This window comes from Perca flavescens, chromosome 13 (assembly GCF_004354835.1).
Source record: "Perca flavescens isolate YP-PL-M2 chromosome 13, PFLA_1.0, whole genome shotgun sequence".
NCBI lineage: Eukaryota > Metazoa > Chordata > Actinopteri > Perciformes > Percidae > Perca > Perca flavescens.
This window is the reverse complement of record NC_041343.1, coordinates 12,114,358-12,128,310: the sequence shown is the minus strand read 5'-3', so window position 1 is coordinate 12,128,310 and position 13,953 is coordinate 12,114,358. Positions and strand designations below refer to the sequence as shown.

At 40.9% G+C, this 13,953-nt stretch overlaps 1 protein-coding gene across 4 annotated transcripts in view; it reads right to left on the bottom strand.

The window, feature by feature from the left end:
• Positions 1-5,941, bottom strand: part of ksr1a (kinase suppressor of ras 1a) — a 28,749-nt gene extending 22,808 nt beyond the window's left edge. For 3 of the 4 annotated variants that reach the window (XM_028596177.1, XM_028596179.1, XM_028596178.1), the window contains exon 1: positions 5,402-5,941. In XM_028596177.1, the coding sequence (XP_028451978.1) occupies positions 5,402-5,611 (210 nt within the window). In that variant the 5' untranslated portion in view covers positions 5,612-5,941. The remainder of the gene's footprint in view (positions 1-5,401) is intronic. The other variant, XM_028596180.1, reaches the window with a different exon arrangement.
• Positions 5,942-13,953: the final 8,012 nt, after the last annotated feature.

The window sequence follows — 13,953 nt, the reverse complement described above, 5'->3', positions numbered from 1 at the left end:
TACAAATTGAAGGGTCATTTCAATATTGGTTTCACGTTTCATATAGGATCATGCAAGTAAACTCGGGTGAGTAAACTGATGATATGACTGATGCATGCATCATTTTAGAAGAAATAAAAGGTGAAAATGTCAAATGACAAAAACACAATGGACTTAGGCAGACCTAGTGTGGAGGGGGGGATTGAACTAACATGGTTGACAGACCGGGACAATGGCCTGCTGCCCATCCTCCATCAGTGTTACCACCAATTGCAAGTTGACCCCTATGCTGGGCTGGGCTGGGTGGGGGATGTGTGGGATGGGGGGGGGGGGGGGGGGGGTGAGGAGGTGGTAGAGTGGCCTCCAACTCTCTGTGGTAAGGTTGTGCAAGGTAAGTCTATGTCCCTGCCTACAACCTACACACAGACAGACCGTTGGCCTTGTTTAAACTTATACTATGATGTATCTGACAGAACGTGGTCAGTGGGGCCATTTTATAGATCTCAAAACATACATACATGCAAAAGTATCAATTTATAACGGAACTGCTGATAATAGTTGACATGACATTCAACTATGTGTGTATATGTATAAAAAAACACTATTATCAGCAGTTCCGTTACAAATTTGTGTGTGTATATATATATATATATATATATATATATATATATATATATATATATATATATATATATATATATATATACATACATATATATACACACACACACCAATTATATATATATATATATATGCACATCAACCTGTACAACAACCCACATTGTGCTAACTTCCTTATGATTTAGAACAAGCAAATCGCTTCTTTTCCACACAAAAGAAGAAGTACAGCAAACCTCAAAATTACAGGATGTAATGCAACTCATCCTGAGTCAGTTTAAGAATAGATTAAGGCCTGCCTACACTGTTCAACCATCCTGATTTCCACATCATGCAGTCCATTCTTATTGACTACACCACAAAAAAGGAAACAGAGACGGGGTTGCCGTTCGCTAGAGTTGTGTTTCCTCTATATCCTCATGTGAGCGACATTCTCCATTGTCTTTTCCTAGGCCTCCGACAGACACACACAGTGGTTGTCATGTCATAAGAAGCAGCGCAGCGGATTGGCTTTGATTCTCCCCTCCCCTTTCCTCCTTGCTCTCCCCTCTTGCACAGGCTCTTTGCGCGTCATTTGATTTTCTTATTTAACAACCAACCCTGAAAATGCGTAGGAAGAAAGATGTCTAAATATAGATGCAGCCACAACAGCTCGCACCACGAGCGCACAGCAAACTCTCTCCAACACCATGAGGAGACAAAACAGAGTGACGCTTTGCTGTTTGCTGATCATTACTGAGAGCAGTGATTAAAAAAGATAAGGCGGTGAATTGCTCTTATGTAAAGATTTACAGCAACAAATAAAATATCTAGCACACTTGTTTAAGGTTATGTAAAACACAGCACATATGCAATGCACTTGGGTTCTACTGTTTACAGGATGTTTTGAGTTCATGTTTCTAAGTGTTTGGATCATGTGGACTGATTTCGCTGGTTAAAAAACAAACAAGCTGCTAAGGCCGTGCAAGTGGGTATGATAAAGCAAAAGTCAGGCATACATAAAAGAGCTACAGTAAAAGTAGCACAGAGGCAGCATGAGAGGCAGAGACCAGGATGAGTGGGATTAACATGTGAAAAGTGAAGTACTAGTTAGCACTCCATTTAAGAGGCCAGTATCATTATCCTCTCACTGGCAAGGCAGGAAGAAAAAAAAAACACACACACAGTTCGAGTGAAATAATAAACCTCTCTCAATGAGAGTATGAAGTGAGTTCAAGCATCTCTTGATAGTCCTCGTGCAATATGGGAGCGATGGCCGTTTGCACCTCGAGTGTGACAACTACTTTGACCTCACGGTGCTTAAAGCTTTAGTAGTAATGAAACCTATCAGGTCTAGCTGCTAAAGAATGATTGACATGTGAGCACCTGGACACTGGGAGTTGCATTACAGTGTGCTTGCTAGATCTTTTAAAGATCATGGCAGGGGCTATTGTAAACCCTTTCACATCAATGGGTCAAGGTTCAGACACAACAGAGATGAGTTTTTAGGGATGTGTTGTGCATGTCTGAAATACAGCACTTCACATATCGGCTGAAATTTGGAATCATATACCAGGAGTCAGCCAAAATCTATCATTAACTCCACAATCTTCTGACAGTTTGAGGGATTTAGCAAACGAATATTCAAGGAGGGCTGAAGCAAGAAGTGAAAGTGCACACTTATGGCAAGATGTGGTTTCAAAATGGGGTGCCAGTAACGACATAGGAAGTAAGACGACTGCTCATAAAGACAGCGCTCCATGCCCTGCCAGCTCCACTCAAAAGCTTGTTGAAAGACCGAGCTTCTTAGCAATGACGATGAACATGTCGACTCTGTATTTGAATGTCATGTAGAGTAGATCAGCAATCACCAGCTTTTTGGTCAGTACAAACTCCTTTGTACTATTATAAACAATAGAATGGCACACAAGAAGAACATAAGAAACGAGAAAGAAAGAGTGTGACAGGCAAACAGTGAGTAACAGTAAAACAGGTGGTAGAATTCAAAATCAATTAGAACGGCTAAAAGTGGAACGTGATTTTACAAAACACCTGCAACTACAACAAAGGGAAGATTTTAAGCTCACACAACCAAGTGAAGTTACCACAAGAATACCAATCACAACAAAAATCCAACTGGAACTGATAAAGGTCCGCCCGATAAAGTTAATAAAGCATGTCGGACTTCTTCAAATGAATCAGAATTTCTGCTGATGCATAACAAGACCAACACCAAATGATGATCAGTTCACCAACAGTTTTGACATGAGCTGATCTAAAACATTGCCACTCATATGTTCTCAGACAAGTTGATCCCATTTTTAGTCACATTTTATCTTTACTTTAAGTGCAAGTTACAAATATGTCACATATGGTAAGGCTAAATAGCAGAAACAGTTTGACCACTGAGACAAAAGTACAGTTATAATTTAGTGAAAGTAAGATTAAAGCTAAACCTTTAGCTGTGCTGTAAATAAGAAAGCATCTGCCATACCTGCTTCCAGTGCAGCAGCTAAAAGCAAGTGACCAGTCACATCATCTCCACTGCAGGAAGTGGTAGATTTCAAATCACAAAGGTTTTCTAGTTGTTCTGACCCTCAAAATGCAACAGAGAAGGATCCTGAACCTGGCTAAACCACAAACCAGCAAAGCTATCTTGAAGTAACCAGACCCACAGAGATATCCCCTCACAACGGCCTCTAACTACAGGAAAGAGACCTCAGAGCAGTAGCCTTCAAGAAACATGCAAGGCCGGCACAGCCTGCCCATTATCATGTAAAACAATGCCGGTGCAAAATGCATCTAAAAAGACAGCGTACCTCAGGAAGTACTCTGCCAGATCACATCCTGTTCCACGCAGTGACAAGATACTCATAACAATGGACGAAGAAGAGTTGGGGCTACAATAGACAACATGCAAATTGGCAAACTGATCTAGTCTCGTCTCTATTTCAGTTAATACTTTGAATGCTGGGCTTCTTCACTTGAGCCTGTGTTCCCACACAGTGGTTTGCCAACTTGCACCTCATGCCAGCCAGCCAGCTAAGGAGCTACCAAATTATTTTGTAGACAAAGTATGCACCTAAAACCATAGGATTGCTTGTCCCTTGTTCTAAGCTATATCTTTAATCCTGCAGGCTTAGACATAGAGCTACTACCATCACAAATACAAATAGATCTTTTGTGCTGCTACCTGGCCTGCTGAGGCAAACAAGGAGAAACTAACAGCGGATACACTGTAACTCTGCGACTAAATAATGTTGCATCTTGACCATTCTGAAGGTCACTTGAAAACCAGTTTGGCCAGGCTGTTGCGTCTCTGTGTGGCTGAAACTAAATGCTCGGTGCTTTCTGGAACATTAGTTTTTAGGGGCAACAGCACAATTGTTCGTGGGGGTGTTCAGTTATACAGAAATAAAACAGACATGGATAATTGATAGCCTCCAGCCAATCAGGAATGAATATTCCTTTTATCCAACGCTTTAATAAACCATGAGCCAGAAAAGCCATTTGCCATCTACAATGTCTCTAGAATGTCAGTATGTCTGGAGCATAATACCAAAAGATACATACAAAGTTCAAATTTGTAAGCATGAACCGTGTACTCTTCAACGTTTTTCACAACTCCATGTCTCATCAAATGTACTGTAGCAACTTTTAAACCCACACACCAACCCCCTCTTCTCATCACCCTCCTCAGCAGAAGCAGGGCCTGTTGTCCCATCATGCATTGTTACAAACAACAACATGAAGCTGGGCTATCCATGACATGATTCCTTCAGTCATCTGGCAGCTGAGAATAATACAAAAACAATGTGACTGTAAACATCCCATGGGTGGAAACATGCAGGCCTGAGGAAAAAAAAAAACGGACAAAAACGACTATATAACAACACCACTAATAAAATGCACACAGTAGAAAAGATAGGAATTATCATTTTTAAAAAGATAAATAAGGCCCCAAAAGGCACATTTCATTCTGGTGTAGTTAGCCTACTTAAAAAAAAAAGCATTTTCGAATCTCTATCTGAATTTTATAAGAACAATTTTTATTTGGTAGGTGATGGCTGAAAGGCTAGAAATAGCAAATACTGGGTGCATCCTTTGCTGATGCGTGCATGCGACCAGGCATGACTTCTCTATCACACTGCTGCCTACTATAGTAAAATATACAAAGGCCCGACAAAAGCCATGGCTTTTGCGCAAAGCAACGTCAAGTCATCCCAACACGAATGAACTGAATCTGCATCCAGATGCAGGAAACGCAGCGCGTACACCGACCCTGCCTTGCTTACGCCTGGGAAACACACACATGGAACACGTCGTACAATTCGTTTTGTATTTGCCGAGCGTGCCTGTTGTGCAAACACGCGAAATCCTGTGCAGAGAACAGCACACGGTGATATAAATTATAGCAGTATCAGATTATTGAATGTGTGCCATTAGGCCAGGCTGAATTCAGCTGCACGGCGCGGTGCTGTGAACTAACCGAGGGGCTCCTGACAAATATTTCCACCTAGAGAAAGAGGTCACGCACAAATAACTGGAGCAGACATCAGTCACATCTCGACCACTTAGGAATCTTGTACAGCAACAATGAAGGCAACACTTGCATATCATTTGTTGAGTCTTTGCGCCCCAATAGTATGTTGCAAGCAACAAAATGCGCTCAGCTCACTGACACTCAGTGGTGGAGCGCCTCGCTTGCAGCCAATATTCAGCCTATATGAGGCGGACATAGTATTAGGGCTTCATGACTCCGCAATTTGACTAGGCTGCTCTCTATCGCAGGACGGGGCTGTGACATATGCGAAAAGCTCATTACCTCTAGAGTGCGTATTTCTTGCTGTGTGAGGTCGTTGGACGCGGCGCATTTGGTCCGTAGCCCCTGTAAACTGGAGATGGAGATTTCAATCATATTCTGGATGAGTTCGCATTGATGTAGCGCGGCCATCGCTGCGCCACCGCTACTATCCCTCTCCGGCTGCTCATCACTCTCGACCATCTTCCCACCTTTAGCAGACACACTATCCATTCCTCAGCATTGGGCACGGCTGGAAGGGCTGGAGTCAAACTGTTCAGCTAAAATGAAACACATGCAGCAGTCCAGCGACGCAGCGACCTATTGTGGAAGTTAGCTGACAGCAAATGTCCCCAGCTCCCAGTGTGGAAAAGTCAGGATGCAAAACGAAATCTTTTTTCTTTTCTTTTCTTTTTTTTATCAAAACAAGATGCTAGACGGCAACCCAGGCTGCGAAGCGGTCCGAAGTGCAGCAGTGCTCGACTTGTATATTCGGTCCGTACAGGCTACCGACGACAGGCTACTCTCTTCCACCGAGAGAGCTCTGGCAGAGGCTTTCACCGTCTGTCAGCTGTTGGGAACATCATTGGGCGCGGTGCAATCTGGGAAATGAAGTCACACAGGCACTCAAACTCCCCCCCGCCCCCCACCCTCTCGTGCGCGTGCTCACACATTACAGCAATTGTTTTGTACAATTATTACCACAATAACTTGATTACGTGTTAAAGGGAAATTAATTTATATTAGTACAGGAAAGTAGGCTATATAACACCAGTACTATGTAAAACAATAACAGAGAAATCATAGGTGTAATCAGATTACATTGCATTCCATTTAGGTGCCCTGGTTAGGGCCCTGATATATAGCCTAGCTCCTTTTTCACTGAACACATTTAGTCATGTGACATTAAGAAAAGCATAGGTGTAAATAATAGAATTAATGATGGCTGAATTACAATTGGCTGTTTCTGTTTCAGGGTCCTGGTATTGCATGCTGGCTCACTGTCCCATTATCATGGTTTACTGGGACACTTGAGTAGAACGGGGCCATTGTCAGTGTTATTAGTGACACCTTTAGTTTTCCTACTATGACAAGTCATAATATCTGTTTTGAAATGGAATAGCCATCATCAATGCATTAGTTTCACCTGTGCTTTTTCTGCTGTAACAAGTCAAATTGTCTGCCCTGGAAACAAACCTATGTTATGACAACAAAGCATATCGCAAAAAAAAGTATTATGAAGTAATATGATAGGATCTGCATTATAGGGTTGCTATGAGGAATTCTGGGATTCAGAATACTCATCTTTTTTTTTTGCACTCGTACAGCACAATTGCACAGTAGTGTGGAGAGGCAGAGCTGTCAACACAAGAGACGCCTTGGGCCAAAGAATAATCACCACCTTTCACCTCACTCACAACGCCATGCACTGACACTATATTCTCTGTGTTGAGCAAAAGACATGCACCATAAGGCCTAAAAGAATACAATAGAGGTTTAAATGATGTGAGTAATAGGCCACAGGTTCTTTATGTAGTTTATCAAAGGTACAATCTGTGATCAGTGTACAGCCCCATTCCCATCCCGCCAATCCAAGTCCACATAGTTGACATTCCACTTGCATGTAGTTGAGTGTACATGGTCTGCATTCAAATGCAGACAGTGCACTTTCCACAATGATGTGTTTGGTGAAAAAAGGGTGCTGTACATCTATTGGGCCTTTAATAGTACATATTTTTTATTTTGTTGTCTGGTGCCTATAATCTCACTCCTCATTCTCAAGAGTTACTTCAAATGAGGTGGTCAAATTAAAAGTCCTACTCATGCCCTTTATTATTTCCACACCAAAAGCAATGCAGCCGGAGCAAGAGTGTGCAGCCAGAAATGAAGAACTTAAAGATATGTTACAAATCTTAAAAGTGATGAAACTTATTGCAACTTCAAGAGCGAGGTACATTGTTTGCCCTCACATGAGGACAGTGCATATCATATGTGTGGGGGTGGGAGGAGTGTGCAGGTTTCCACAGCCATGAAGCAACAGTATACATGGCTCATTGCTGCAAAGAGGGTGTGATGTTCCTTCCTTTAATATACCCTGATTATACAAAGGAACGTGAGTCATTTCTAATGGAGCCCTGTGTTTCTCCTCTCCATCTGTGTATCTGTCTCTTCTCGTCTTCTGATTGCAGGGGAAATTGTACTGTATCTTACACTGGCCAGACATGCACCAGTCCGTATAGCGGCCTTGCAAGCAAATATGTAGAGATCAACCAACAACCAAACAAAGGAAGTAGAAACCTTGTTGGGTGTTTTGGTATACCACTGAGTCAACCTCCAAATCAGCTGGAACTAGCAAGCTAAATTCCTCTGAATTAACATTGGAATCTGACACTGATTCAAGATGAAATTGTAAATCCATCTGACACCAGTCCAGCGATGGAATGAAACAGACACAAAGCCAAGTTTCAATCCTAAACTATTTGTTGTTCAGTACATTGTACATTCAGTCCTGCTGTATTAACAGCACAGATTTGATGGTGACATGCCAGCAGAACACCCTGCTACTTACAGCTCTTCTAGTGGCAAAAGTGGGACCAGCGTAAAGGCAGGTTTTAATATTTAATATTGGCTGTGTATGGTCACCTTTTAGAGAGCATACTCAGTCAAACTAATAAGTGTACAAACACCAAAAAAGCTGTGGACCAGTATTGTCTCATTTAGTTTAATATGATGGCAGCTAATGCTCGAAACAGAATGTTGCTAAATACCTATAAGCACAGAGCTGTCTGTTATAACCTTGCAATTTAAGGGATATATTCAGTTGAACCTCTCTCATACCATATGTCTGACTTATCGTCTATTGCATAACTGCACCATGAGGACTCTCGCAGTGTCTTTGTGACTACCTAACCATTCAGTTGACAGATCACAAAAAGGTGAAATGTGAGCACAACATATCTGATTAAAAACATGTCAGTGCCTCGCCATTTGTTTCTCCTCCCCTCTGTGTGCTTTCTTTGCAGTTGTTTCCAAGAGTTCATTTTCCTCTTACATGATACTTGAGGATTACTTACCTTTGTTTTCCGTAATAAATAATGTGCAACATGCAGGCAATCACAAAAGTACCTGCAGTATATTAAAGAAGATAGGCACTTGACAGCTTGCTGACACGACTCACTCAGCTGAGGATAACATGATCCTTTCCCAGCCGGACGGTCCCTTAAGCCGTTTAAACTGCCGTGCTATTGGACAGCCAAGACACCACACGTAGCATGGAGCTCACAGCTTCAGATTAAATGAGATTGTGGACTGTCTGCTTCCATCTTCTTTGCTGGCCAGGATTTCCACAAGCCAACCCTGCAGGTCTGTAGCCTTTGCCCTACAGTCTGCAGAAACAGTTGGTTTCTCATTTTGATCAAGTACTTGCATAAATCAAATAAAAATGACAATTAGAAATGTGTACCTTGGTCTGTATGTGACATTGCCAGGGTACACATTTATTAAATATTGTGCTGTGCACATCTATATTTATGTTTCAGTATTGACTTCAATTATGTTGATTTCCAAATATAATGAAAAAATAACACTCAGCTGACTGCAGTGTTGTGGATATGTGTAGACAAATCAGGGCCAAATATTGAAAGTGTCTTTAAACAAATATTTTTTTAGATGCATCTTACTTTTCCGGAATAAGCCAACTATTGCTAACTCAGACAAAGGGGAAAAGGAATAGGATTACAAAACATACCACATCAAAATGATTCTAAGTATGTCAACTCTTTCAAGAAATGTTTCATTTTTACCCTGATTAACGCATGTATCTTGGATTAATAGAGAAGGAAGCAGCTGCAGCTAACAAACGATGTCCATCTCTCGGCCTGCATTCTCACTTTTGGAAAAACTAAAACAAATTCATTTGAATTATATACAAACATTTTACAGCACCCTCCTCTGATGAGTATCACTTCAATTTGTTACGTTATCCTTCTTTAATTCTTTTCAGATTTGTATTATTGATGCTCTAAATAGCATATGTTGATGTTGTTATCATAACTGTGAAGACAATATTTTATATAAGCTTTCTTCTTAAACCTTTCAATGTATTGAAACATGCAAGTGTTGGATACAATGAATGATGGGAAGTCTTTACTACTACGAGTTTTTCTTTGTCTTTATTTTACTATAACAAGGTGTGCATGAAGTTGTGATGCAGCCCTGACATATCAGCCCCGAGTCACCTATTGGCCCATTCAGTGCTTGAGGGGGGGCATAATGGCTAGACATGATTGAAGTCCTGTAGTCCTTATTTTAACACTTATAGTCGTCACTGCAGTCAGTATTTAAGAATCATGCTTAGACTTTGGCAAAACATTTATTTATTTATTTTTAGCTTGATAATGCTGAAAATAACGCTGTGCTTTTTACTAAATATTTTTTACTCACAAGTTAACGTTTTGATTTGATTTGATTTATTTAATTGTATAAAAAATGCCTTACACATGAACAAAAAGACATCAAATACAATCGTGGATAAAAACACAATAAAGTCCAGGACTTATTTCCATTGTGGTCCTCAACACATAACATCAGGACAAGACAAGTAATTCACAGAGTGTATAATAATCAATGACATATCATAAAAACATTTTTCTTAAATAAATAAAAAATATAAATGGCAACTTGCCCTTTGATCTATTCCGAAACCCTCTCTAGTAACCAGACCGTGATGCTCTTTTTGAAAGAGTTCAGGCTGGAAAGGACTTTAATATGACGATCTAACTTGTTCCACTGAACTGCCCCTATATAGGCCAAGGTTCCTTTCCCTAACACTGTCTTCAATTTATAAGGACACAGGTCAGATATGCTGCCACGAGTGTAAATATTGTGTGTGTCCTTTACCTTAGTTATAAGACACGACAACAAAAATTAGGACACTACCAAACAATATTTTATGGATCATGGTCAGTCTTAACATAGAGACTCCACAGGGAGGTTTAGGAACATTATTAAGATAATTGTGTGTTGTTATTTGATCATAGCTTTCAAGAGCACACCATCATACTGGTATCATCATGTAGTATAATCACTTTCATTTCTTGTGTTACTTGTCTACACAACTCTTTGTCCATTTGATCGATATGAGTTTATTTTAATTAGACAGTTTCACTATTCATCTTATATTTTTCAGTAAATTAATTCCTTTTTCCCACTGTTTCCCAGTGCTGTGTGAACGCATACAGAAACCCATTACATCTAGGTTTTTCAAATCCAAAATGCCATAGAGCTATCTGTGTCTGTATTTTATTTCATTGTATTCCATTTTTAAGCCCTTTTGCAAATCTAGAATCTCTAAGTATATCCACTGCCTTTTTGATATTATTGCATTAATCTGAAAACAGGAAGTAAGACAGAGCAGGCCTCCTGTAAACTTCAGTTGAACTCTCCACCCTACAGAGTAGCCAAGTGAGTTTTGTTTTTCTCTTCTTTTTTTTTTATTAAGCAGTAGGGCACTTTTCTAACCTTGACTATTTTTACTGCACACATACAGCTGAACAAATGTAGACATTGTTGAAGATCTTCAAATGAATACTTGTTCATCCCCTTGCCTATTCTTAGTGACCTTTAGGAATATCAGAACCTTCTGCTGAAAATAACACATAGTAGGGTGTAACATTGCCACACTTTGTGTTGTTATCTAATAAGAGACACAGTTGGCTTTGCACATTTAACTTAATAGTGAATTGTTTCACCCCAGACATAAAGATGATACCAGATACTGTTCTCTACAGTTTCTTTGTATGTGTCGGTTGCTTTCACCACCATTCCCTGTGAAAGAGAATATCCTGTGCAGGCAGAATACAAGTCAAACTTTGCTATTAAAAATGCAATATGGCTGCTATCACACAGGATAATGTAAATCAATTGGCCCACACTGGGGACCAGTTGGATTAGGGGGAACACATGGTTGATACAACTACTCAAATGGCACCTAATAGTGAAATATGCATAGACACCACCATCTGCTGGACAACGCTGTACTGCAAAAATACATTCAGTTTAATGTTCAGCTTCCAAGACCTTCATTAGTGCAGCGAGATGTCCCTTTCCCCTCCCCCCCACCCCAGCAGATTCTTGACAGATTAGGGCAGATAAGAATTGAGAATCCAGGAAATGACTTTTGATTCGATTAAATTCTTTAAACAAGTTGATTTGAATTGAAAACAGAGAACGCTATCTATTATTTAAACATATTCAATAAAACTGAAAATCTTTGTAACGTCGACCTTTAGTGGACATTAAAAATGTAAACAGAACACATGATGGCTTTCATGGTTAGTTACATATCATTGTTACTGTTTGGTTGCAACTCAGTGAACATGCAGCCAGCTCAAGACTAGAGCTTCAATGGTTTGACCGAACAGTAGACAAGCTGCGTGACCTAAGTGACTCTGAATGTGGTATGATTGTTTGTGTCAGATGTGGTGGCCCCACCATCTCAGAAACAGCTGCCCTCCAGGGATTGTCATGCGCTCGGAAGTTTAGAATTGACAATTGATGGGAGCAGTTCTGTGGGTGAAAACAAGTTGTCAGTGATTGTCAAAGAATGAGCAGGCTTATCCGAGCTAACAGCAAGCATGCGCACAGTGCAACAGCTGGTCTGGTTTGAATGTGTGGCACTGGCCTGGGATGCAGTTAGTTTTGTGGCCTGAATTATCATCCCGTACTGTTTCAATAAGAACTGGACTTTGCCTTTCTATCTACCTATCTTTCAGTCCTATTAGTCACTCACGTAAGTTAAAAGCACCGGTACAGTAATGTCACAACGGCACAAATGGCCTTTTTCAGGGTGTGAAGGATTCTCTGATCGGTCTTTCTTGTGCGTAATATTGGATAACTGTACCACTTTTGGCTTTTAACAATTACTTAAATCGAACAGTTAAGAGAAGTTAAGAGGTAACGTGTCTCTTGGGTTGAGCTGCTAACAACTAATTTAAATGAAATATAACAAGGGGCCCCAATTAGACAAAGGTTTACTCTTTAAAGATGCCTTCCATTTAAAAAAGGTGTGCCCTTGACTATACTGACTTGCATCTGTGCAACGTTTATCACTATAGGTGTTTTTACATTCCTTAAGGTGGACATGTCTGTTCACTTCCCTTAAATCTGAGATTCAAACCTATGCCAGGCAAGCGAGATTTGGCATGTCACAGATTAGAAGGTCAATCACCTATGCAAATGCCGGCAAAGAAATCAGTCCCCCTTGGTTTCCCGTGGTGCTGATTTAAGCAGTGGTTTCTCTGTCTTCTTGTCCTGGAACACCACCTCATGGTTTGGCGGCTGAGAAGACGAGGTGCTTAGGTCTCCCACCTGCAATAGTTCCACTGAAATGCATGAACCTCCTCCACTTCCAGGCCATATGGGCCAAATTGTGTGTGTGTGTGTGTGTGTTAATGGGCTGGTGCAAGGACAGTGTAACTGAACCATGCCCTTGCCTCAGCAGGATCTGCAGATGTTTTTTTGAGCATCTCTCAGGCCCATCTCTTGAGTTCTTGGAGCAGGCTAGCCTAGGAGGTTTCTTCATCTAAACAGCACTCTTAGCTCCTTTACACAACTAGAGGGTGGGGGGACTCTGCATTACGTTCTCCCACCCCTAGCGCGTATGTCAATGGGGACAAGGGGTGCAACGGAAATTCTGGACTTTTAACCAAATGTCATCGCATTTGCCTCCAGATCCAGGGGTGTGCGCTTTAGCTGCTATGATAGTCGCAGAACAGTTTTTGGGGGGAAATCATCAGAGGGTGCTTCTCTGACGGCTCAGCAGCTAGCTCGATTGTGTGGTGAGCTTTGCACAATAAGGTTGTGCTCCCTAGGTCACACCGGGAGCATTGCCCAGCCAACCAACATCTACAAGGGCATGTCATTGGAAGACATTGCCTGTCTGCTTTATGGTTTCCCATCTCTACCGTTGTGCTGTCATAATTTAGGGATATGACGTATGGGTCTATACGTCTCAATCGGTGCAAGCTATGGGACGCCCAGGTCACGTTGGTGGTGCAAACTTGTAACCACCGAAACTTGTGAGCCAATTTAAATACACACTATTAGTGAACTCAAGGACCGTTCAACATGGTTCTTTTGAGAATAAACAATACATTCTCTGTTGTTGGTGTCCCAAATGGACCACATCATTTAAAAACTAGTTTGCTAAGGTTTGATTTTCATACGGCAGTGAAATAAATAGAAAGCAGTTGCTGCGCGGAAGGTTACTCAAACTAAAAACTAGCAATGTGTTTTGGATAATGGTTCGGAATACGTGAAGTTAACAGGCAAAACAAACTATTTAATGGATACAAACATGCAGGCTACAAAACACTAGGACTTGAGTCCGTGTTCCCCTTAGTACAGCTTTCTGGTTGGCTTTTATAAAATATAAAACTTGAGCATTAAACATTGTATAGTGTGTTTCCAGCTATGGGTTTGTTTGGGAGAGTGTGCACAACTTACAAGGGTTGTGTTCAATGGTACGTGCTTGTAAACACAAGAAAACGTTTCTAGTTTAAACACTGGACTTGATT